At 34.4% G+C, this 24,405-nt stretch overlaps 2 protein-coding genes across 4 annotated transcripts in view; one reads left to right on the top strand and one right to left on the bottom strand.

Moving 5' to 3' along the window:
• The window catches only part of LOC138187604 (uncharacterized), a 100,435-nt gene extending 79,055 nt beyond the window's left edge, over positions 1-21,380 (top strand). For 2 of the 3 annotated variants that reach the window (XM_069128556.1, XM_069128557.1), the window contains 5 exons: positions 1,938-2,301; positions 3,819-4,015; positions 7,559-7,948; positions 11,040-11,239; positions 11,645-14,606. In XM_069128556.1, coding sequence (XP_068984657.1) covers positions 1,938-2,301; positions 3,819-4,015; positions 7,559-7,948; positions 11,040-11,239; positions 11,645-11,726 — 1,233 coding nt within the window. In that variant the 3' untranslated portion in view covers positions 11,727-14,606. Of the gene's footprint in view, positions 1-1,937; positions 2,302-3,818; positions 4,016-7,558; positions 7,949-11,039; positions 11,240-11,644; positions 14,607-20,898; positions 21,056-21,152 lie in introns of those variants that run through there. The other variant, XR_011175221.1, reaches the window with a different exon arrangement.
• On the bottom strand, positions 16,089-24,166 carry Naglu (N-acetyl-alpha-glucosaminidase). Its single transcript, XM_069128558.1, has 14 exons — positions 24,031-24,166; positions 23,766-23,929; positions 22,359-22,537; positions 21,570-21,788; positions 20,249-20,476; positions 19,708-19,771; positions 19,502-19,647; positions 18,999-19,083; positions 18,760-18,909; positions 18,273-18,415; positions 18,026-18,185; positions 17,547-17,737; positions 16,715-17,100; positions 16,089-16,440 (listed from the first exon to the last, which is right to left on the bottom strand). Exons 1-14 carry the CDS (start codon positions 24,110-24,112, stop codon positions 16,325-16,327), a joined length of 2,313 nt encoding a protein of 770 aa, XP_068984659.1. The 5' UTR covers positions 24,113-24,166; the 3' UTR covers positions 16,089-16,324.
• Between the last annotated feature and the right edge of the window lie 239 nt (positions 24,167-24,405).

Here is a 24,405-nt window from a genome sequence, read left to right as displayed (position 1 = left end):
CCAAGAACTGGTCGCTCTGAACGTAATTAGAATTTAAAACTGGACGCTCCGTGTAAATTTAAATTTATTATCGAAAATTTCCAAAAGGAGTAAAAAGGATTCTGAAAGGAAGAAATAGCAATATCATTTTTAGTTAACAATGGCTTTAAAATTCCCAAGAACTGGTCGTTCTAAATGTTGCAAATTGGAAACTGTAAATTTAAAAACCTTCGATTTCTTATCATCCCCCCCCCCCAAAAAAATGTCCAAAGCAATCAAAAGCACACGAGCTTCTCCGATTAATTGAGGATGTCGGGCTACGGTTATCACTAAAATCCAATTTTTGGTTACCCTGTGGCTTTACGAAGGACTGCACGTGTGGCAGAATTTCCAGAAATCGTTAATTGCGTTTTCTGCGCCATAAAAGTCAAACCGAAGAGGCAACAGCCAACTACAAAAGGTAGCGGCGAATAAAAATCTTGCGAGACAACAGCTACGATATCATGAAAGTTAAACAACAACGTTACTGGTAATTTGATGAAGATTCATGCAAAACAATTGTGTTTTGTCGTTCTTTTTTTTTTTCTGTCCAATATTCGTTTTTCGTCGACATCTACTTTTGAGGCTGCAACCGCTATCTTTCTAATCCCGAGGAAACATCATGCGCGACAACCGTGAAATAAACGAAATGAAAAAATGTACAAAGTTTACGGAACGTGTAGATACATCGTGTGCTTTCCATTAGAAGCAGCACTCCTGCCGGAAGATGTATCTTGTTTTTCTTTTTTTTTTTTTTTTAGTTTCTTTCTTTTGATATTCCCATGGGAGAAGAAATAACGAAGGGTAAAAGAAAGATGGTGCGAAAAGAAAGTTTCTGTGGACGTCGACAAGACGAGAATTTAACTTTAATGAACTCGTATTGTCTTGCAAACTACGTTTTCTTTTTTTTTATTTCGTGAATGCGATATTCAAATAGGAGAGATTGTTTTTTTTCTAATTAAGAATTTTTTATAATTAACTGTCAACCTGTTAAAGAAATGTAATTTCTTTAGATTTCTCGCGAAAAAGTATGAACTGCTGTGTGAAGTGAAAGCGAAATGACATTCGCTTAAATTTAAGTTCCTCCTTTTCCAGGAATTTTGAAAGAGTAAATTACGAAATTTTCAGGAACTATCTTGTAATTCAGTAATTTTTATACTTTCTTTGGGTTTCGTTTAAGAACAAAACGAATCTACGAAGTACGCAACTAAAATGAAAACTTTGCAGTAATAGAACAGAATTGTTAAATTAGAGAAAATTTGTTTAAATTCTAGTCCTTTCATTCCAAGAAATTAAAAAATAATTGGTTAAAGTACTCGCAATAATTGTCTTTCAATTTACTAACCGTAAATATTTTCTTTAACCTCCCCCTCGAAGACGAGAAAATATTCAAATTCCTTTAAATTCGAATCCTGTCATTTCTAGAAGTTTTTAATAATTTCCTATCAGTCTACTAAAAGAAAAAGAAACAAGTTTTTCCGAAGCACGGAATTGTAATTATACAATTATTTAGAATTATCTTCGCAACAATAAAATTGTGTCAAACCAGGAGAAATTTGTTCCAAGAATTTGTAATATTTACATGTCAATTTACTAAGAAGACAAACGATTATCGAAGCACAGAACCATAATTATACCTGCAACAATAAAAAAACTGTGTCAGTTCTTTAAGATTCTTTTAAAATTTTAATCTGTCTATTTCCAGAATCTTTGAATAATCATCCATCGATTGGCTAAAATAAAAAGAACGTGTCTTTTCGTAGTATAGAACTGCGTACGATCCTCTGCAACAGTAAAACCGTGTCAAATAAAAAGAAATTCGACTAAATTTAAATTCTTCCATTTCCAAGTATTTTTTAGTGTCGACGATCTCATATCCTTTCTTTCTTTTTTTTTTTTTTTTATTTCTCATGTTATAGGGTTCCTACGGGATCGTAAAACTAGTTTACAACGAGGAGGACGAGACTCACTACGCGATGAAGATTCTCAGCAAGAAGAAACTGATGAAGAAGGCGGGAATCTTCGGTAGAATGGCTCCGGGAAAGAAGGGTGCGGCTAACCCTTTGGCGAAGGTCTACAGGGAGATCGCGTTGTTGAAGAAATTGGATCACCTAAATGTCGTGAAACTGGTGGAGGTTCTCGACGATCCGGACGAGGACAACCTTTACCTTGTTTTCGAATTGGTCCAGAGGGGCGAGGTACTTCAGGTACCTACCGATAAACCACTGGACGAGGAAACTGCCAGGAAGAATTTTCGTGACGTTGTAATGGGCGTCGAGTATCGTAAGTCATTTATGAATTAAATAATTAAATATGTTGGCTAAACACAGAGAATCTAAGAAACAATTTAAATTTAAGTAAATTTGGTAAAAATGCTTCATGTGTTTTATCTTATTATTTATTCAAATATGTCACATTGTTACTTTATCAAATACTTTAACCTTAGCGCGTGAATTTCTAACGTGAAACACAATTATTTGTAACTTGAAAAATAAGCCTCGAAAGATAGTTTCGTACAAGAACTATTTTCATTGTTTCAATGTTTCAAATCGACCACCTGATATCTTGTGACACCCAGTATAATTACTAGATCACGAATTCTTATGCAAATTTATATTGTTATGAATACTAAAGAAGCGAAACCAGATTTCTTTCACGTGTACATATTATAGTCAGAAGTATACGTTGCATGTTTTGTCTGCTCTTTTATAGAATACATTCTCTGAATATTTTTACACATTCAAATTATTCATGGATGCATAAAAATCTGCAATCTAAAGCCTCGTCTCTACCGAAGCAACATCGAGCAACCTTTTGTCACCTCTTGTTGCTGCCCGTGCCAAGTTGCAAGAAATTTCCGACGAACAGCCACAATCTATAGAGACATTTTGTCCACACTGAAGCAACGAACAAGCAGCTATCTTTTCAAGTAATAGGAGCAACAACAGAAAGTTGCTCGATGTCGGTTCAATAGAAACGAGGCTCAGGCCCACAGTCCACGAGGTCATGCTTCGTACACGTGTATTAGATGCAACAATGCTGAGAGTAGATACTCTTCCATTCAACGGTCATTGTAACGCACACCTGTCCACGAAACCGCAGCGAAACCGTCTTCATCGTGACGATTGGCGTTAACATTACGTCAGTACGTTGTAACCTCACGTCATAACACGACGTCAGTGGCGAGACGCAGGCTACAGCGATACAATGAAACTTGGTGATGAGTCAATGCCTCCTCGTCATCGTTTGATATTTTCATAGCGATACAAAATGTATTTTACTTCACGCTTCGTACATCGACAATTGGAATACAATTGTAGCGTAAACGTATCGTCGTGTCTAACTCATTTGCTTCATGGTTCTACTTAACACGACTGGTCCCTATCACCGCGCGCGGTCGCTCGTAGGTGCAGTAAACGACATCCGAATTCTTCATGGAGTTTATCGAAAATTTACTGTTCTAAACGATTGGTAGACAATGTTACTTCGCAAACATCGCATCTTACATTCTTTATAACAGAGGAAAAAGGTAAAAATTATTTAGATTAAAATGGAAATAAAAAAAGCAGTCGCAGCGCGCGTAATAATCTGCGCTTGGTGATAGAAGACAGTCGCAGTGCGCGGATTAATCCGCGCTTGGATGCAAATGTACTAGTAAACTTCAAATAGGCTTCTGTGAGGCGACGCTTCTCGGACAGTGGGTTAATAATTATATTTAATAATTATAATAATTATATTTAATATATCGCGTGGGTGTTTTTAAAGTTCATTGACCTTGCATCGTCGCTGTTGCTGTTTAGTGCACTACCAGAGGATAGTCCATCGTGACATAAAGCCGAGCAACCTGTTGGTAGATAGCGACGGTCGCATCAAGATCGCGGATTTAGGTGTCAGCGCGGAACTGAGAGCATCCGGAGAATTATTGTCCGGACCAGCCGGGACTCCAGCGTTCGCGGCACCCGAAACAACCACGCCTGGCGCCCATTATTCTGGAACGGTAAGTACCATCGGCGTACGAGGCTATCGTCTGATCGATTTTCAATTTCGCCCCGTATTTATAGGCGGCGGAGGATTATGACGCCTGCTCTGTCTCTCTCTCTTTCTTTCTCCCTGTTCAGTCGTGTCGGTATCCTTGGGTGCCATCGTTCCGCTTGAATTTCGCGATGCCAATTGTGATCGTAAATGGAGGACATCCATGACTGATCTTCTTTAGCAAGTGAACATAGGAAAAAGGATATGATAAGTCACATTTTCGGTTGTTTGTAGTAGGATTTGGTGTAATTTTATTGGGTCATTCGAGAAGCCTTCTAGGACGATTTTTATTAAATAGCTGTTAAAATTGGTTTTGTAGTAAATTTTAAGAATTAAGTGCGAAGTGTGTGATACTCTATTTGAAACGAGATAAATGAGATTCGAAATGAATTTTCCGTGCAAATCTTATTTGAAATAGAGGCTATTGTTACGTAGAGAATTAGCTATTTTAAATAAAATAACAAATAATTTGCATTTTAAATGTCGTATTTCGCACGCATTTGAATAACAAACATTATTTCACAATACGACAACGTTTGCTCTCAAAATTGTTTTCTTTCCATTTGCTCATGGTTGATACGATTTTTTAAGATAAACATACAACAAATTGTGCAGTTAAAATGATTCATTGTTTCAAATGGTTACTCTCTTTATCTCTTTCTAAAATAAAACTTAACGATCCATGTCATTGAGCATCAAATTAATTAATGAAACGAACATTTACTTTTGGAGTTAAGCATTTTTATCGTCCTGTTGATTACATCTCAAAAACATGTTTATAATGTTTGTGTCCTTTTGTAGAATTCCATACATCTACTGTCTAGTTTTAAAAGAAACTTGTAACTAATCTAAAATTATTCCTTTTTTTAATTACGTTGCATTGACATAATTAGATTATGACGCTAACAGCGATATCGATTATGCCATATTACCTATTACCGTATTAGCAAAAAGCCTGTATGATCGCGGAATTAACGGTTAATCAACTTTAATTAAGAACGTTTGGCATAAATGCACGAGTGTACGCAAACTAACTCTGAAAAGAAGAGACGAAATTTGTTTTCCAAATGATACGATGCACGTGCTTATGCAAATGTGTAATTTATAAAAAAAAAAAACCAGAAATACTTTTTCCCCACGTACGAGGAAAGTGACTCTCGGAATCTGATTATGTAACGTAATTTACATAATACAACTGCAACAGCGAACACGCGAATCTCAAGTGAATTCGCTTAACTGCTTAAATAAGAAAGAGTAGAATCTTCCATAGACGTGTCATAAGTCTTCTGCTTATCATCATTTGGTCATCATCATTTGGAACTCGTCAACAAGATCTATCGATCGTACAAAGAACAAGTAAATTTTAAGATATTGCAAAAAACCAATTTGTAAAATGTAGTTTAAAAGAAGCACGATCTTTAATTTTTAATTCATACAGATATCATTTCTTTAATTTAACATGTTCAAACATAGGCTTCTGTGTATGTGTATATTTCTAAAATTATTATATACACTGTCAGAAAATGCGAAAAAAGAAATGTTAAATTATTCATAGGTTTATAGCTCAATACCACGTTAAATGCATAGGCTGAAAAGCATGATCAAGCTTTGGCCTAATTGTCCAATCGGAAACGTTTCTTTGCACTTCAAGGTCACTTGCATATTTTACGAACAGTATAAAAGATCGATGTCACTCATGCCACGTACTGGCTCCGATTTGGATGAAACTATGTGAGCCTGGCTAAACAACCATAGATAGTAGATTCGTATTTTTTCTTTTTTTTTTTTCAGCTGTAATAACTCAAGTTTAAGGGGTGAAACTACCCTCCAAAGTACGGTCCCTTGAACGTGAACTCGGGAAGGTTTACGTAAGTGGGACAAATTTTTTTAAATGAAAATGAAATGATTTCTAACATGTTAAAAGAAAACGCTGTGATCAGTAAAAGATTTTGAAAAATGTATAAAAAATATTGGTCCTTCAAAAAAAAAAAAAAAAAGAAAAAAGGAAATAGTAACTGTGCACAAAATATAAAAGATGGCATTCTTTATTGCACAAGCAACGATGTACACACACGTAGTAAATATATAGTTGACTCGCTGTTTGTATATGTGTGGCCACGTTACACGTACCCTGAAACTTTTTGATAAGAAAGTTGGGTCACATAGGGCCACGCCATTTTACTTAGATTGACCGTGACACGTTCGACGTAACAACTGTGACATCGAGTTTAATTTAACTTTCTTTTATGCTGAATCGTGCCTGAATTAACTTTGAGTCTAGTTGATAAGTCGAGTCCAGTTCGGTTGATATAGTATTTTTAACTCGATTAATTTTTCATTCCACCTACATTTGACGATCAAACTTCGAGTTACTATAAATTGAAACATTGGTAAGTTTTTCTAACATTTTCCCGTGTAACATAAAAATTATAATATCATAAATTGTTGTATTAAAATCGTATTAAATATAACGAAACTTAATAAAATATTATCAATATTATTATTAAATACAACATAATATTTCTCTTGAAAACGTATTTAGTTTTCAAGAAACAGATAAATCACCGCCTACAAAGGTATTAACTTTAATTCTAACGTCTTTAATACCATTGACTCGTCCAGATCAGGTCCACGAACTTAAATGGAATTAAGATCTTCGAGTTTCTTTAATAACCAATAATTAACCTAATTTAGAACAATGTGGGTGTACTTAAACTAGCTACGGGTTGTTAATCTTTGGCTAAAATCAGAACGGTGGTGATACAAGAGAACGATATATATGTGATTCAACTTAAACAGTAAGATAGGATTAACGATCACAACACATTATTACGCCCTCTGTCATACAGACAACCGAACGTGTAATTTGACGTAGATTAGAGTAATTTCATCCTTTTCATGTGTATTTCCATGATTACAACAGGGACGTATCGCGTGACCTTATCGACAAGTCGATCGATTTAGCCAGTGGGGTTGTGGAAAATTCAATGTCCACGAGAGTGACACGTTACTCAATTCATTAGCTGTTCAAGAGCTGTAATTACTAATTCTTAACTGTCGATCTTCGAATTTTTGTTTCGTCCTAAAGATAAAAGAGAATTTCAATGGTTTGATAAAAATTGAATTCACATTTTATATTTTCTTGGAGCAATCGGGAAGAATTGTAATATTTGAAGAAAAAATTTAATTAACCATATGATCGGAAATTCTTTCGAAAGTTACGAATATTTAAGCATGAAATATATATTTTATGACACGCTGTCCCGGAACAATTTATAATCCACATTTTGTTGAAACTTTACCAACTCTGTCGTAAAAAGAGCCAGTGAAAATATTTTATGAGTCTCTAACATGGAAAGCTTCCAGATAATAAATTAGTGGGGATACCAACATTAATCTTCCTCTCTAAAAGCTAAACAATAAATGGAAAGTAAGATAAAAGTGGAATTAAAAATTGGAAGCATTTAAGATAATTTTGCATTAAAAACGAATATTTCATGTGTTTCAGTTATGTGACGTATGGTCAATGGGCGTGACACTCTACTGTTTAGTGACCGGAAAAATCCCTTGGGATGGCGCTGGGAGTATAATTGGTGTCCAAGCGGCGGTACGCAGCGAGCCGTTAAAATTTCCGGAAAAACCCGTCGTTTCGGAAAATCTTCGTGAATTGATCGCGAAAATGCTGGCGAAAAACCCAGCTGAGAGAATCAAGTTATCAGATATCAAGGAACATGCCTGGCTGACCAATTGTGGCGCTGAACCACTGCCAAGCGAGGCTGACAACTGTCGACTTCCGGTTACTGTTACAGACGAAGAAGTAGAACGAGTGGTCACAAGGATACCCAAACTCGACACGTTGATTCTTATCAAAACTATGTTGAAACAGCACAGTTTCCAGGTAAGTGGAATTCTATCGTTTAAATTTGCCGCTATTCGTAACTTGTTAACGTAATTTATTATATATAAATAAAAATAAATTTTACAATTATGTATGAATGATTCGTGACATCGCTGGCTTTGCTTAGTATGGCTGAGAAAAAGAAAATAATTTAATTCGATAATTAATGTTTACAAAAATAGTAAGAGGAGGTTAATATTTTATATTTGGCGCCATTAATACACTATTCAAATAATTTGGCTCGCAATTTGTGAATAGCAATTATCGATATTCGATAAATTGTAGATTAGTTCTAGCTCGTAAAGTGAAAACTGCTGTGGCGCGGATCTGCCAACCGGTATCAGGCTTTAATTAATAAATCCCACAACTAGTTTGAAGTATTATGCTACTGATTTAGCCTTTGACAATCCAATTATAGTTTATATGTTCCGCTTTACTCGAACATAAAATCATGCAACAAATTGCATTTAGTTGACGCACTATAATACCCTTGGTTTCCACGGGTGTTCTGTCTAAATATCTTCTAACTCGTGCCTATCGGTAAAGTAGAGATCGTCCATAAGTCACATATACTTTTTCATGTAAGATTAACAACTTTTTATGCATTTGTTCATTTATTTAAACTTCGTATTAAATGATCTATAAACATTTCTCTCTTTTAAAAGTACAAAGAATTGATATTCAATTATATTCACTATTATAAGGTATTTATATGTTAAACTATAGCATTCTAACATAAACATCGTGTATATGATATCATAGAATTCATTAATATAATATATTTTATGATGTTATTGAAACTATTTTTCTTTCTTTCTTTTCAATAAAAGAGTTATGACGAATCTTTTAGCTGTTTCTTACTTTGATAGTTTTAAGCTCTCATATCAGTAGAGAGACGCGCGCATAAATTGGTCCTGACAAATGCTCGACTGTTAGCTAATTTCTCTAAGAGGAAAAGGTTAGAAGGTGAATTATTATTGATGATCCCAATTGACGAACTTTTCTATTCAACTTGTAAAACTTTTTTTTGCCATTCTTTCCTTTTACTTTAATGCTCGAGGTCGTTAAGACGCCGTTCTATATACCGTGGCAGTTTTCTTACCCCACCCTGGTTATCTCTTCACCGTAGTTTGGGTGATATTAGGACGAAGCGCTAGTTATTGCCAGCTTGTCCCGTATAATTGCATTAAAGGGAAATGGATCCTTTACGTTCGCGTGAGATTGTTCGCCCTTCACTATGGCCAACTGTACGTCGATGCGATAAAAGTCGGAATAACGTAGACCTCGCCGTTAAAGTGCAGCCAACCGTAAAAATTCACTTGACTTTTCGTGATTCTTCGAATATCCCGCGTCGACTAAATACATAGATCCTTCGTGGCTGTAAATGAAGCGATAAAAAGAAAATACGAAAAAAGTGGTAGATATCGTTCGGATACTGTGAGACCTTATTTTTCCATTTGCAATTAACTTTAACGAATGAAAGATTTCGAAGACATGTACGACTACTCGCTAGAAAATAATAAAAATCGATTTTTAATGTTTTTATTAAATAATTATGAAAACTCGAATCTCAACTTACAGAAACTTCCGAATTCTGAATAGTCAGGTTATTGTAAGTACCAAATCTTTTTATTGCCTCCGAACTCCCTATTTTATGGTCGTCAGTGAAAAGTTATAAAAGGCTATATAGAATTCTATGTGGTGGGGATAGCAAATGCTCGGCGACCTTAAACGATTGAAACTTTGTCGCGAGCTATAGATAGACTGGAAATCGTCGTCGATTAGGCAACTCTCAGATTCGGATGGGCATGAAAATGAATTTTTTCTCCCATAGAGGCTTTTCACCGAGCACATTAAACCATTTGGAGCAGTCAATCGCGATCATGATAGAAGGCTGTTAATGGAAATCTATGAAGTATGATAGGAAGTGTGGTGAAGACAACAGTAGTTCAGTGACTTCGATCTGTTAAATCTAGAAACTAGTTTCTTTTTCTATAGGGACCTCAATTTGAGTACTATGAAGTCATTTGGATCAATTCAGCCCTAATCATCACAAAAGCTCAGCAATAAACAGTTACACAAGAGATATGGGAATCTAATCTCTAGTAATGGCTTGGCGACTCTGAGTGCCTTAAACTTCGTTACCAGCTGTAGAATCAGTGCAAATTGGGATTAGGCAATTGAATCAGACCTTGTTGGACCAGAATATGAGTTCATTCTCACAAATAGACTGTGCATCGAGTATCATAAAATCGTTCAGAGCAGTTCGGTCTCCGTTACGATAAAGGAATCGGCCATTGAATTTCAATTGCGATCGACATTTGATCTCGCGCTTGGGGTGGCGAGCAATGGGAGGTCAAGCCTCTCTGTTTCTCTGTTTATGATGCGATACTGGCCGCTCCCGTAGCGTAGAAAAGCTACCTCCTGCTCTCGCCACGGCGCCACGTCTCTGGCCTTATTATTTGACGAGCACAGTCAGTCGATATCAGCCGAGTTCAAGGAAGGTTGACGGCTCCGTAAACACGGCAATAACGCCGGTGGAGTGTCGATGTCATAAAAGCGTAAAGCGTTTTTCTCGCTTTATTTTTCTCCCTCTTCTTATCTTTCTTTTTTGTTTTTTCTCCTCTTCTCTTATCAGCTTTCACCAAAGGTTCAAACGATCTCACGAAAGTAGGTCGGAAATTCGCGAAAATTTCGCAAGAGGTCCTTTGAAATCCTACCCTTAGAATCGAGAACAATGTTCGAGCGATGGTATTCAGAATTAAACGTTCGAAGGATTATTTGCTCCTCGAAACGTCCTTTTTATTTCTGCTCACGTTTCGTAAATGTTATTGTTCAGTGGAGTTGCGAAGGAATCGAAGCATGAAAAGATTATCTATTCGCGTGTGACGTTTTTCTCTGATTTTCTCACTGTTTCTACAAATTGTCACGACTCTATTTCTCGTGCACTAGCGCTCAGAAGTATCCGGACGTTTTGGCCAATTTGTAGCAACACTTTAACCAATTTGTGACACGGAGTTGATCGTTCTGAAGAATATATTTTTGAATAATGTTATTTTCAAATTGTCAGGGATTATTTTCTGATGTTTAGAATCCCTTCCTGCCGAAGAAAAGTGGGAAAACAGCGGGTACCGATGCAACAGTGGATAGCATAGAACTATCCTCGTCAGGAAGAGCTGAGGAGACCTCACCAGGGAGGAAAGCCATAAGAAATGCAAAGTCGGAACGATTTCAGAGAACGGGTAGAAGCAATTCCGCGCCAGATTCTTACGATTGGCAAACAAACGGCAGGTAAATTATTCATGATTCAATCTTTTCGATATCTTGGCTCCAAGTTCTCCAAACCTGATTGATTGTGGTCCAAAATTAATTGATTGTTCTTGAATGATGATATTTTATATCAATGTTTCCTATCTATATATTTCTTATTTAATGACTGTTCTGTTTTATCGATCTAAACTGGATATATTTCACAATTTTCGGGAAAAATTTCGTGGTTATACTAATTTACGCCCTTAATATATCTCATAATTGAAAAGGTTATAGTCGAAACAGTGGTTCTCTATCTCTCTAGTTATCATTTATTCGTTTAGTTTAAAATAAAACTGCATTTATTTATAAAATCATTGTCCCAATTTCATTGAAATGTATGATAATTTATTATTCTTATTTTCTCGTCTGTATTTTTGAAAAAAGTTTCAGACAAATATCCATAGACAGTCCTCTGCCTCCGGTGACGGAAGCATCCAGCCAAGAAACGGAGGTCGAAAAACGGTGATATCTTTAAACAGATCGGATCAACACGTCGAAGGAAACCACGATCAACCAATCTGTTGATGAACACGGTATGAGCCGACTTAACATTCGATGATGTAGTAAAATTAACTAGTGCAAGATTCATATTATATTTTCGACTTGGAACGTTTCTTTAGGATTTTGAACAGCTAAAAATTATTTAAAAAATTTCTTTCGATAGTCGTTGTTCCAAAATATTTTAATGGCACAATTTTACATAAATTTAAAAAAACAGCGAAAGTCTTGAAATAGCTTGGAAACGGCTACTTTTCGCGACGACAGTTCGTTTCAAAAACAACGTGTCGCGAATATTAAAAATTATAAAATAATTTGTCGATCATGTACCAAACCGATTACTCGGCTGTACGATTTAGAGTCGACAGACGGCCTGTTTAGAGGCGGCGTCCATTTGTGAATTCGCCTTGAACTCGTCAGACGGTACTTCCTCGATTTGTGAAACCTGAAAGTAACGAATTTAGAAATAACTCGTTGCTACAGTTCGAAAACAGCTGGAGAAAAGACAAGCTGAAATTAATTTAAGGAAACGCTATGAAACTGTCAGCGTAGACGGTCAAATTAACGAAAATAAAAACCAGGTTGGACTATTCTCGGCTGAACCAAATTTTCGAACGTAGATGTAAAAAGGAACTTAAATATATGATAAATATATTTTCAATTGTCAATTAACCTCTTTGGATGATGTTCATTTCTAGTCTTTAAATAGATATGGTATTGTAAAACAATTTTAAAATACTAATTATCTCCTGTGTGCTCTTGGAATGTTATAAAATATTTACAAAATTTCTTCTGTTTGGTTTAATAAATAGCAAATAACTAAGATACTACAAAATATTCTTATGTGAATATTTATGTATTTGAAATATTATTGGAAATATTTGCGAAGTTACATTTTTTAAAAATCTAAATCACCACGATCAGTGATGATACTTCATTGCGATTTAAATTAAAATTCTCTAAATTTTGTTTTGCATTTTTCTGTGATTTTAATCGACTAAGTTTGAGGACTACAATTGGATTTAATAATTAGTTTATTTTAACAAATTAATTCACACACTATACTTCATTAAACTAATTTTTAAAATAAGAAAATTAGCCCAATGATACAAGAGATTTCTAAAACAGAAAAAGTTTTTCTCATTTATACTTACAATTAAAAAATAGGAACTTTGCTTAAGTTGTAAAGGATTTGGTCTGAAGAGGTTAATGAGACACTTGGAAGCCAGATGGCGTTTTACTTACGAACTTTAACTAATTGTAAGTAGCGTTAGGTAGAGGGCGAACTTTGCCAGCTGAATGCTGATAGAATTAACCGTATTTTCTATCCACGTTAGAACGTAAGGGGCTCGAAAGAATAGCCTGTTGAGACAACGACATCGTTTTAGACTCACGTTATCACGAGAATGGAACATTGATTCTCGGCGAGCTTTTTTATTTCTATTCTTCTGTGATGTAATCGTGCACATTTTCGTACTTCTACGTGATTTAAGCGATTCGATAAAAGTCTTTTACGTAATACACGGTTTAGGTATCGACGTTTCCAAAAAAACATTGTAATTCTATGTTCGTTTTAACCTCTATTCGTTACGAGGATGACAGTTCCTTTACGTATTCTTATTTAAGTTCTATAATATGTAATTTGCTTTTGTGTATATATGTATCCTCGAAAAATTCAACGCGGAATCGGGAAGAACGATCGTGCGATCTTTTAACGAAAATCATAGCACGTTAACCCCCCTGTGTTCTTTGGGCTATTTTCGACCGAACATTGTGTTCTACTATCGTTAAGAAATGTTTGATTTTGAGAAAATTGAGATGGAATCATTATTAATACGTGGAAGAATTCGATGATTGCGGTAGGATTAATACACAGAATGTCTCAAAAGCATGATCATATAGCATAATAATATTAAATTTAATGAAACTGAAAGTACCCCTTAAAATTATACCATTTTACCTCATGGAATCAGCTGATCGTAAGTTCTAACCTCGAATCGCAAGATCGTCTTTCCTAGCCCAAGTAAAACGAAGCCACGATCAAATTGATGTGACCTGTATATAAAAAGAAACTTAAGTCTCGCGGATAGTGCAAAGCACGCGACCAAGCGAACATAACCAAAGTCAGATTCGTGATTTCGTTGGACCTTACTGATATCCGGGGGACCACAAATGTGTATTTGAATTTAATCGATAACCGTCGAACCTCACGACCGGATACATTCGATGATCATATCATGTCCTGATCTCACGAATTCTCCTGAAACGACAGGATTCACAAACATGCCCATGTTGGCGACTAGACATCCGTTTCCTGGTGTTATCAGCGTTTATCAGTAGGCTGCGGATTTTTATGCATTTATGGACAATGTGAGCATACAAAAATACGCAGAATGCACGTAAAATATACAAAAATACATATAATATATAAAATATCTAAATAACCGTTAATAATAATACCCGTTGTTTAATAAAAGAAAAAGAAACAATTCTGCTGGAATTCTTAGCTCCCATTTTTTCAATGATATTCATAAAAATATGAATTTGTATAAATATTCGCAGTCTATTTATTAGCAAGTAACAGTAGCTGTAAGAGCAAAACGACGTCAATAGATCGTCTACCGATGGCTAATATTTCATTTATTCGTAAAATTTTGAAATAATCTGTAGTGCAGTATATATTTTTATAAATAGATAGAAGAATGTGACGAAGAAAGTAAAACTACTTGAAATCGTAAAATATCTGTTTCGATGATATTGGTTGATATAGAGGATGGTTCATAACTGTGAGGCAAAATGAATGACGAATTGTTTGTATTTAAAGAGTTAAACTTCAGATCGCGCTGCATTCGCACTAAGAAGATCTCAAAGGAAGACATGTGGTGCATCGGTAGGCCTTCTGCGTCTAATTGTTACGGGTATGTGTATAATAAAAAGACAAGAATCTTATATTTACGATATTTCTGATGGTATGTAATATTTTGAGCTGAAGAATTTCATCCAGACTTACTCTAAACACAATTTGCTTTCTACATATGTATCAAAGCTTACACTTTCTTCCATCTTGATTCTATCCTAAAAAATTTTTAAAATTTTACCTCGAAGCATGATGTAATAATCTAAAAGCGAAACAAAAAAAGAAAAAAACACACAAAAAAAAAATAAGAATTTTCATCATTATCTCCTCGTGCTTAGAGAATTTCGATTTAGATTACGATTGAGAATATTTACAAATTTTCCACTGATCTCGAATAAAAATATTACGTATCCCCAGAAATATTTCTCGGACCGTCCCGTCGTCGATAAAAATCTCCTAAACGTTATTCAATGCCTCAGGTTTCGATGACATTTTTACCCACGGCGGTACATTTTCGTGTATGATAATGGATGTATCTCACATGTTACGAATATTCTTACGAAATGCACAAGATATTTTGTACTTCGTATTAGATGCGCACTATGTTTCTTAATCTACTTGTAATAAAATAAACCAAATCACGTGTAAAGTAGTAAGATTGGCCCTCAATTGACAGTCAATTTCACTCGACGAGTTAGATTCCCAAACAAAAGCAATGAAAATATCCAGTAATTCATTTAGAGACAGCTAAATAGCTTATAATCTAAAACAGATAAATCTCGAAATCTTTGAAAGTCTATTCTAAATAGAGTAAATCGTAAATTTTCCACTTGAGGACGAGAATATTTCAAACGATCGTCATAAATTGGCCAATTGAGGGATCGATTATCGACGATCGTGTTCGTGATCATTGTCTAACGCGAAACGAAAGAAAAATCGGTCGTTGAAGCCGCCAGAGGTCGTTAACTGACATTGTGACCAAATCCAACATGGCGATTCAAGTGAAACGAGAGTTGGCTGACGTTTTCGACTAATGTATTGATTTTCTTGACAATCAATCTCACAGACGATTTTGTTTCATTATTTTTAATAGACGAAAGAAAAAACAGTCGGTCGGTCGGAAGTGATTACGTTTAGTCGTCTACTGCCATAATATTGACCAGTGAAGACGAGCAAGGAGCGAAGTATGTATCTATGTAGTACTTTTATCGATAATTCACGGGTCTAGCCGATGTACTTGGTAAAGTGAACAGGTATTTGTGAATCGTGTGTAACTCCTTTTTATATAATTCGTAGGCGAATTTACGATTCTCCCCCTTTTTGCTCTCGGCTCGAATCTGTCGTTGTTGTTTCCAATTCTGTAATTTTATTCGACTGTTGTAGAGTGTCCTTTTGTCAATAATAACGATCTTTATAAAGTTCATGCTCCGATATTTTAACCATTGTTCTAATGAATATGAAATGAAAGATTCATTGACATTCAGAATGAATATTTTATGTACAATTTTTGAAACATCCTGCATACATATATACATACATTTCTTTTAACTATTACTGGCATATGGTATTAAGTTTGTATGTTTTCTTTATGAATATTTGCATTTTATCATTTACAACAATATTATTTTTTACTAACAACTTTTAACAACTTTTACGATGAATGTGACCAGTAACAAGCTTAATCACTTTGAACGATAATAATTGAAATATTACATTCTTCCTTTGTCTTTCATAATATTTAAATATTTCATGGATCTGTATACATCAAAAATGGACGGTTGATACCATTTAGATAAAATTCGCATTGCTATGTCGATGCAATCTCCTGTGAACAAAACGTTTCCAAGTTCAAAATTAAAGTACTGTAAATTTGAGATGGCCAAAAAGTCTGATTCCAAACTTTCAGTATAAAAATTAGCGATTTCAATATTTCAGTGCTAACAATTTCTATATTCAAAAGCACAGTAAAAGGAAAGCTTGACCCTTAAATTTCTATGTTAAGAAATTCAGATTTAATATTACAAAGCTCTAGTTGAAAAATTTCAATAAGAAGAAAAATTTCAACTATAAAAATTTCAGGATTACAAATTATCTTATACCTGTCGCATTTGTTGGATAAATTTTTCTGGAGAGCGTAAACGGTTTTTCAACTTCTTTAAAAATCCGTTCGTTGATCCTCGTGATATTCAAGCTCGTTCCTTTTGTTAGACTAGTAGTAAGCCCATCCAGGAAAATAGTCCAGCGAGGTTTAAAATAATCCGAGACAATTCCTGACCACTGTTTGTTCGCGTAATCTCTAATCTCTCCTCGTGGCCCCCACAGAGTAATCTGATTCCTTGCGTTGTACTCATACAATTTCGACTCTGCATCATCAGTAGCCAGATTTTTCGCCATTTCTAGCCATATTCCCAATAAAAAGTCTTCACTGGATGCTAAGATAGCTTCGAGATCATCGAACAGTTCCAATAGACGACCAGCTTGCAATCTACATGTATGATCAATCATAATTTTAGAATGAATCAAAAACATTTTCAGGTTAGGGATCTTTATGCAAATTTATACCTTTTTAAGTAAATTAATTCTTTAACATCTTTTATGATTATTTTATAGATCCCCAAAACTGTTTACCATAGATAGTTTACATGTGTATTTCTGCATATTATGCAAATTTTATTTTTACACTTTTAAATAACGCATAAACGCATAAAAATCCTTAATCTAATAATTAATAATATTGAAATGATACGAAGATTATATAATAATATATCTCTTTGAAATTTGATGAATTATGGAATTGCTAGAATTTATCTAATATCTATTGTAGGTAGGTGTCATGTGCTATCTGTTGTAGGTAATAGAACTTTCAACCTATGATCTACCGAAGATAATAGAACGTTTAATCTACTCAGTAATCTCAAATCCAGAACTTACTTGAATGTTGTCACATCCTTTTGATTAAACGATTCGACTAAAGCAGAGTAAATTTTATCCGCTTTTAGTTGAAGAGCTTGTCTAGTTATATCAACCACATCATGTCGGTAGAGGGTGCTGTTTTGTCTTCCATGCCTCGCTTGGAGGAATATGTACCAAGTAGAATAGAACTTCTCCGGATCATACCAAGTCTGTGCAATGTCCCATATTATACATATTTAATAAATAATTGAAAAGACTAGATCATTTTTATAAGAGTTGACACAACGTTGGCTCTTAATGAATTGATTGAACATTGTATTAATTTTCTAACCGGTTCTGGTTATTAAATAAACTTTTATCGAAATTGTATACATGAAATAATGATTTCCTCTATGTTAGCAGAACTTTGTTCTCTTTTAAATTACGATAGCTGCAGCTTTGGAACAGTATAGGGAAAAATCTGGTAGAACTTCAAACAGAATGGTAATTAAGCTCACCAGTCGAGCGAGATTCAAACTCGGTCGCCTGGTAATCACGTATTTCCCTCTAATTTTCGAAATGCCTCGGAAATTGTATACAGTACTACCCAAATTCTTCCATGCTGCAACCGCGTACTCATTCCATGCTCCATATCTTCGACTAGCATAATCTTCGAACCTGAAACAGTGAATATTACAATTTATGAATATGTAATTTTGTACGCAATTATTTTTCTAATGAAAAAATTAATAGATATTTGTCCACCAATTATCCAAATTGACAGGTTCTTGACGATAAGCCATCTCGTTCATCAACTCGTAAATAACATAATTTTGATTTATGCCTTCTGGTGTCAGACCTGTCCCGATCATTGTACTTCCTTCCATGTTTCTGCCTTCGAAAACTCGCTGAAAAACAATCGGTAATCACGCAACAAAATTTCCTCATTGTTAGTTAATCGCGATTGAATTTTTTTAATGAAAAATTCAATTTTAAGTAATTAAAAAGCTATCACAAATTAATTTTGGACAGTTAAGACTGAAGACATCTTCCACTCTTTTCAAATGTTAAATATCTTTAGTGTTGTTTTGCTATATAATTCGAATCTTCTTTTTACACGTGTTGAGGTTATGTAAGGTGGTAAAAGAGAGCGCCATTTTGTGAACGAACGTTCAGAACATGGCGTACGTGCACCAGTGATGAAATTTGAGAGTAGAAGATTGTAGAGAGTACATTTTTGTAGAAAACTTACACGATTAATAATTTGAGCAGAACCAAACATTCCAAGAGTCCCACCAAAATTATGCAACATGCACCAAATAAATGGCTGGCCATAATAGGACTTTAGTTTACCGTATAGCGGGAATTGTTCTGATTGAAGGTCCAATACTATCAGTCTTCCCTAAATTAAAAACCGAGGATCACAAAGAAGATAAGTATTGTATGAGCTTTTAAAACATTCATTCAAATGTCTGTTTTAAGCATATTCACCAATGGGACTGAGGTTAAGAAAGCCTTTATTCTCGGCTCTGTCCAGAAGACAGCATCATGAACAAAGAGCCATCCTTGCATTAACCTTGAAAAATAATTTCACTTTTATGTATCGGAAAATAGTTTCAAATTTCGTTATAATACTACTTTGTATTTGCTGCAAATTATCCCATAAAAAAGATTATTGGTGTAATATATATCTACACATGCTACTGACTAAAAGCTTGGAATTATTATGTCTTCCAAAGATTTAAAACATTTTACAAGATTTCAACTCTGATTCTTGGCAGCTTAACATCTGCAGAATTAATTTCCAATTAATAACTAGGAGAAGTAAGATATCAGTGAAATGGAGAAACCTATTTCAAATTTTCCATCGAAGCTGTAAATTACCAATTATTATTATTAGATTAATAAACGATCACACTAATAAACTGTTAACAGATTATTAATATATGTTAATATATGTTAGCATATAATATTAATATAATATATCGTGATACCATATCGCTTGTGGATCGACACTCAGCATAGTTTGAAAAATCGAATGTCCTACGTTCCTCAAAAATTTCAGTTCGCTGGTGGGGGGTTCGTTTTCATTGAAAGTATCGCAATTATATATGTGATCGGTTCCAAATTCCTTGATATACTGGAAACCACGAACACAGAGGTGGAAATATCCTTTGGGAGAATTTTAGATTTCACCTACCGTTCTCAAAAATTGATCTCCAATTTTATGAAACAGGGGATCTGTAGGTTCCAAAAGATAAGGGCTGAAAATAGATTTATATCTTCATTCAGAAATAGTGAGGTATAGCATAAAAGTAAGAAATGATAATCTTGACTATGTTTATAGTGCAACAAGAGTGGAGGCTTAGCTTATCATTTTCTCTAAATAATAACAATCCGTTATCTCTGAACGATAAGGCTGCAAGTAAGCAAGATTTAATCGGTGATACAAATTGAGTAATATATCAATACACCTTATCATTGATTAATTAATATTATGTATATCTAGATCCAAAATATCACAAAGCAAATATTCATTGTTTCTTAACTATTTTATTATCAAAATTTCGTTTACTTAGAAGAAAGAAAATATATTATAAAAAAGATCTGAAAAATTAAAAATCAAGTAAATGCTACCAATAATTGTAAAATTCAATAATACGATGATAGATATGTAACGTAAGATTCAATAAATATAGAGTTGAAGTGATGTCAGTGGGATAAGAAATTTTTTTTCTTACCAACAATATTTGTCCGAAAACGAATTCCATGTCGCACTTTTTGTCACGTTGGCTTCTGGAAATAGTCTGGGGAAAGCTCTAGGTACGTGCCCAGTGAAAGCAGGAAGAACAGGGATTATTCCTAATTCCCTCATCCTTTGAAGGATTCTATGCTGCAGTTGAAGCGATCTTTCGTGCCAGCTTGAGGTTAAAGGACCACCAAAACCTCGAATGTTACCCATTCTAGACCTAATTAAAGGATTAGAATGAAAATTGCATGGAAGAACAACTAACCAGTCGTTTAAAAAATTGCGGTAGACCAGTTTCTTACATTTAGTAATTTTTTTTTTGACTTGTAGAATTCTTAAATGAAGTAGCATGTTTTGGGTAATTAGGAGGCAATTTGAAACTAATTTCGAAGATTGGATACTTTGAAATTTTTGTTTACTACAATTTTTAATTCAATTTTTTAATACAAAAATTAAGTTTCAATAAAAAGAATGAGGAGGTAATTCTAAAACATTAAGATGTTAAGTCTTCCCCATTTTTCTGCTAATTTTAAATTTTAATAGATTTAACACAGTTGATCTCGACCCATTTTCTTTTTTTTACAAAATCAAGTTTCAGGCAAAAATAATGAACTAATTTCCTATTCTTCCATCTTTTTTAAGTTTCAGACTTGGTGGTTGAGTGGAGAACCAAGTTTTAGATAGCCAACAAATGATTGAAAACTTAATCATTTTCATGATTGAAGAAATTGTATAAGTAACCATGAGATACAGAAAATTACAAATGAAACTTTGGACCTATTGATTACACTAAGTCAAGGTAAACGGAGAAAGTGTCTCTTCAATGATTCGTCAAATAGATAATCCTTCCAAAATACCAAAAAGTTATCGATAATTCTACAATGTCTTTTGTTCAGAGGAAATCAACAGTTAAATACAAACAGTTCCATAATTAGAGCAGATTTTCTAAGAGAGATAAAGAAACAGATAAAGAAATGTTTTATCAATATACTGCAGATATTGATGGATTTATAGAAGATCTCAAAATTCAGAAACTATAAAAATATAAAATATGTAAAATTATTCATTATAATAATAGCTACAGCTTCCATTAAAGCTGAAATAATAAACTTTATGAATGAAATAAGCTGCCATTCAATTTTCATATCTTTGGGTATGTTCACAAAGATATAAATTTGCATAAATACCCGCTGTCTACCTATAAATAAGCACCTGCAGAATTCATTATATACTGCAGAAGTATACTTGGAATTATGTTACGAATGTCAGGATTCCACCACGATTATTGTAACGAAAATCATTGTAAGGGTTACCAAGGCAAAAATGCTGGCCCGGCAAAGTGCTCATTAATCTCGTCTGAAGTGAAATTCAATTGGAGGTATACTCTCTGCCAGATTGCCTCTTGCCCGTTAAAAGCAAGAGCCAAATTGATTCCATTAAGGGCCATCCAGTCGATGTTTCTTTCCCAGTGATCCCATTGCCACCATGCGAAAGTGTAACCCAGAGTGCATACGTTCTGATAGTACCTAAACCTGTGCAATTCATGGATTAAGTAGCATAGGAAAGAAACAAATGTTGATTACACGAGAAGGACTAGATAAATCAATTTTTGTCAATTTTCGAATTTTCATATTACATTCAGCGTGACATGGTTGAAACAACAGCAATCTGTTAGGATCCAAATTGAATATAATTTAATGAGTAATTTTAATTTTAATAGTCCAACGACTAGCTTTGTGACATTCGGATGTTCTTAAAATATGCAATACGTGTAATACTAGATCTAATCTAAATAATTCTAAATCTAATAATATATAAGTAATTCTACCAAGCCTAATTCAAGAATTAAATAGTGTCGAAGAGAAAGACAGATGAAGATTACACAGAAGCAAATGGATTTGACAAATGCATTTTTGTCGATGTTCTCAAGATGTTCATTCTATATTTTGTCTGGAAACCAAATTGCAACATAGTTTGGTAATATAGGTTTCATTGACGTTGCAGTGAATTCAGCAATTGCTGCTTCATACAAAATATGACTTATCATATTCTTCCCTTGCGGTTTACGAGTGGTTTCATCTTCTTTGCTTGAAACTTCGTACCTATCATTGGACGTGACTTTTACTCGAACATCTGGTAAAGTCTGAGGAAGTTCGATTTGATTCCCCTCCCATGAAATGTGAACGTTGCAATAAGTTTTCAGGTAGTAGTGCAAGCCCCAAGCTACAGCCACGCCGGAACTGCCAAAGATCTCCACTTGATCGAAGGAGTTTTTCTTGATCTGGCAATTAAGTTGAATTTGCGGTTGCGCAATAAGTAGACTACTGATTTTTATGCATTTATGGGAATTTTAAAGGCACGAAGATACGAAAGAATTGCAATTCTTTGCTTTTTCGAATACTTATAGTAGAGCAAACTATTCATAACTCTGGAATTACCATTATTATATTAATTCCATATTATATAGTCTGTATATCTGGATAATAGATATATATCTATATATCTATACTAATAAGGCCATACATTGTCAAGTGCAAGGTCGAGGTCTTTATCAAACTTGAGAGCGTAGGTTGGAAGCTTACTGACACAAATATCTATTTATATTTAGTGCTGTGAATAATTATAAATCAAAACGAGCGTTTTGCATTATTTCTTCGATATTTCCAGGAAAACATTGCTCGTGCCTGGATACGTTACGTGAACTCGTTTTTCTAAAGGTAAATTGAACGCTATAGGGTATCAGGAGATCGTACATGTCGAATTATTGCCCTTCTGTAGCTGAAATAGACGACAAAAAGGTAATTTTTCAACAAGACCATGCCCCTATTCAAGAAGGCAGCTGCTACAAAAATGTGGATCAAGATTTTGAAATAGGATTATTATCATAATCATCGCTCAATCCTGATCTAAATCCAATTGAGTGCCTGCGGAGAATTCTAGCAAAAACAGTTTACGATCAGAAGAAGCTACCTATAGGAAATATTGTTGAATGTAAAAAAAAGCATAAAACCCGGGTAGGTGGATATTCAAAATGAAACTTTAACCGATTAACTGCGTTTGACGAATATACTCGTCATCACTTGTATTTATCTACGCACTCCACGACCTAATACCACGAGAGATTTCTAAAACTAAATTCCGCAGTTAACTGGTTAAAAAAATTATTGGATAGTGTACCTAACACTATGATTAACGATTGCAATCAGAAGTAAAGAAAAATGCGCTAAATATTGAACGAGAAGGTAATGAAATTAACAGAGAGTTTATGTTCTTTTCACAGCCGAGAACACAAGTTTACAGGAAAATGTAATTTCTTCCAGAGTTCAAAAGAAGAAAATTTTCGTTTGTTGTATCTTCAGTTTCGGTTTGTATCATAACATGAAATTATATGAACGATCCTGTCAACTATTATTTCGATATTGTGAAAAATCTAGAAACAGAATTGAATTTACAATTATTCACGGCACTGTGCTTATCTGTACACAATTATAACGTGATATATGAGTTACCAAGAAGGTATCTAGTCCGGTAGGACCAAGATCAGGATTCACGACCATTAGGAATTTTGCAGCTCGTTCGTGTCCCAATAATCTTTCAGCAACACCTCTGGCAGCCTCAGCCTGCACTTCCGGTGAAGTCTGAGGCTTAATGTGACCCAAAGTGTTCTGAAACGCTGTTCAAATTTCCATTTTTTAATCTTTTTTTACTGTAATTATATTTAACATATTATATGACGATTATAGGAATAGGAGAATGAAGAAAAATTCTGCTTACCGTCTGGCTTTGGATCGCGACAGAAAACTGTCAAAGATCCGGAAAGAAAAACGATGGACGCAAGTAACGAATGGATCAACATGATGCATGAACGTGTCGTGTCTGGAAGACTGAAACTATTGAAAGAGATGGTACTTGTGAACGTATTACTATTTATAGTCTCCCTACTCTTCTACCATTTCTCTTTATCTAACATGGCCTCTGATTACCATTTATCTACTATGCAATTACTCTCGCGATCATACACCATTCGTCTCGGATTCTTCGTTCGTATCACTCGCGAAATAAGATTTCAGCTGATCTACAAACTGTTACAAGATCTTTCTACTTGGAAGATATAAACATGAAAAATTGTATACACTTTTTAAAAACAAA

This window comes from Bombus flavifrons, chromosome 15 (assembly GCF_040668555.2).
Source record: "Bombus flavifrons isolate JBK064 chromosome 15, iyBomFlav1_principal, whole genome shotgun sequence".
In the NCBI taxonomy this organism is placed as follows: domain Eukaryota; kingdom Metazoa; phylum Arthropoda; class Insecta; order Hymenoptera; family Apidae; genus Bombus; species Bombus flavifrons.
Note: the sequence above shows the minus strand (reverse complement) of the source record. Positions and strands in the feature narration are given on the sequence as shown.

Excerpts from the sequence above, each read along its gene's own strand:
- Naglu (XM_069128558.1), bottom strand. The coding sequence starts at position 24,112 with ATGTTGATCCATTCGTTACTTGCGTCCATCGTTTTTCTTTCCGGATCT. Across the intron at positions 19,648-19,707 it reads GAGATCAATTTTTGAGAACG|TATATCAAGGAATTTGGAAC; the intron begins GTAGGTGAAATC and ends CGTGGTTTCCAG. Across the intron at positions 16,441-16,714 it reads TTATCCAACAAATGCGACAG|GAGATTGCATCGACATAGCA; the intron begins GTATAAGATAAT and ends TTTTGTTCACAG.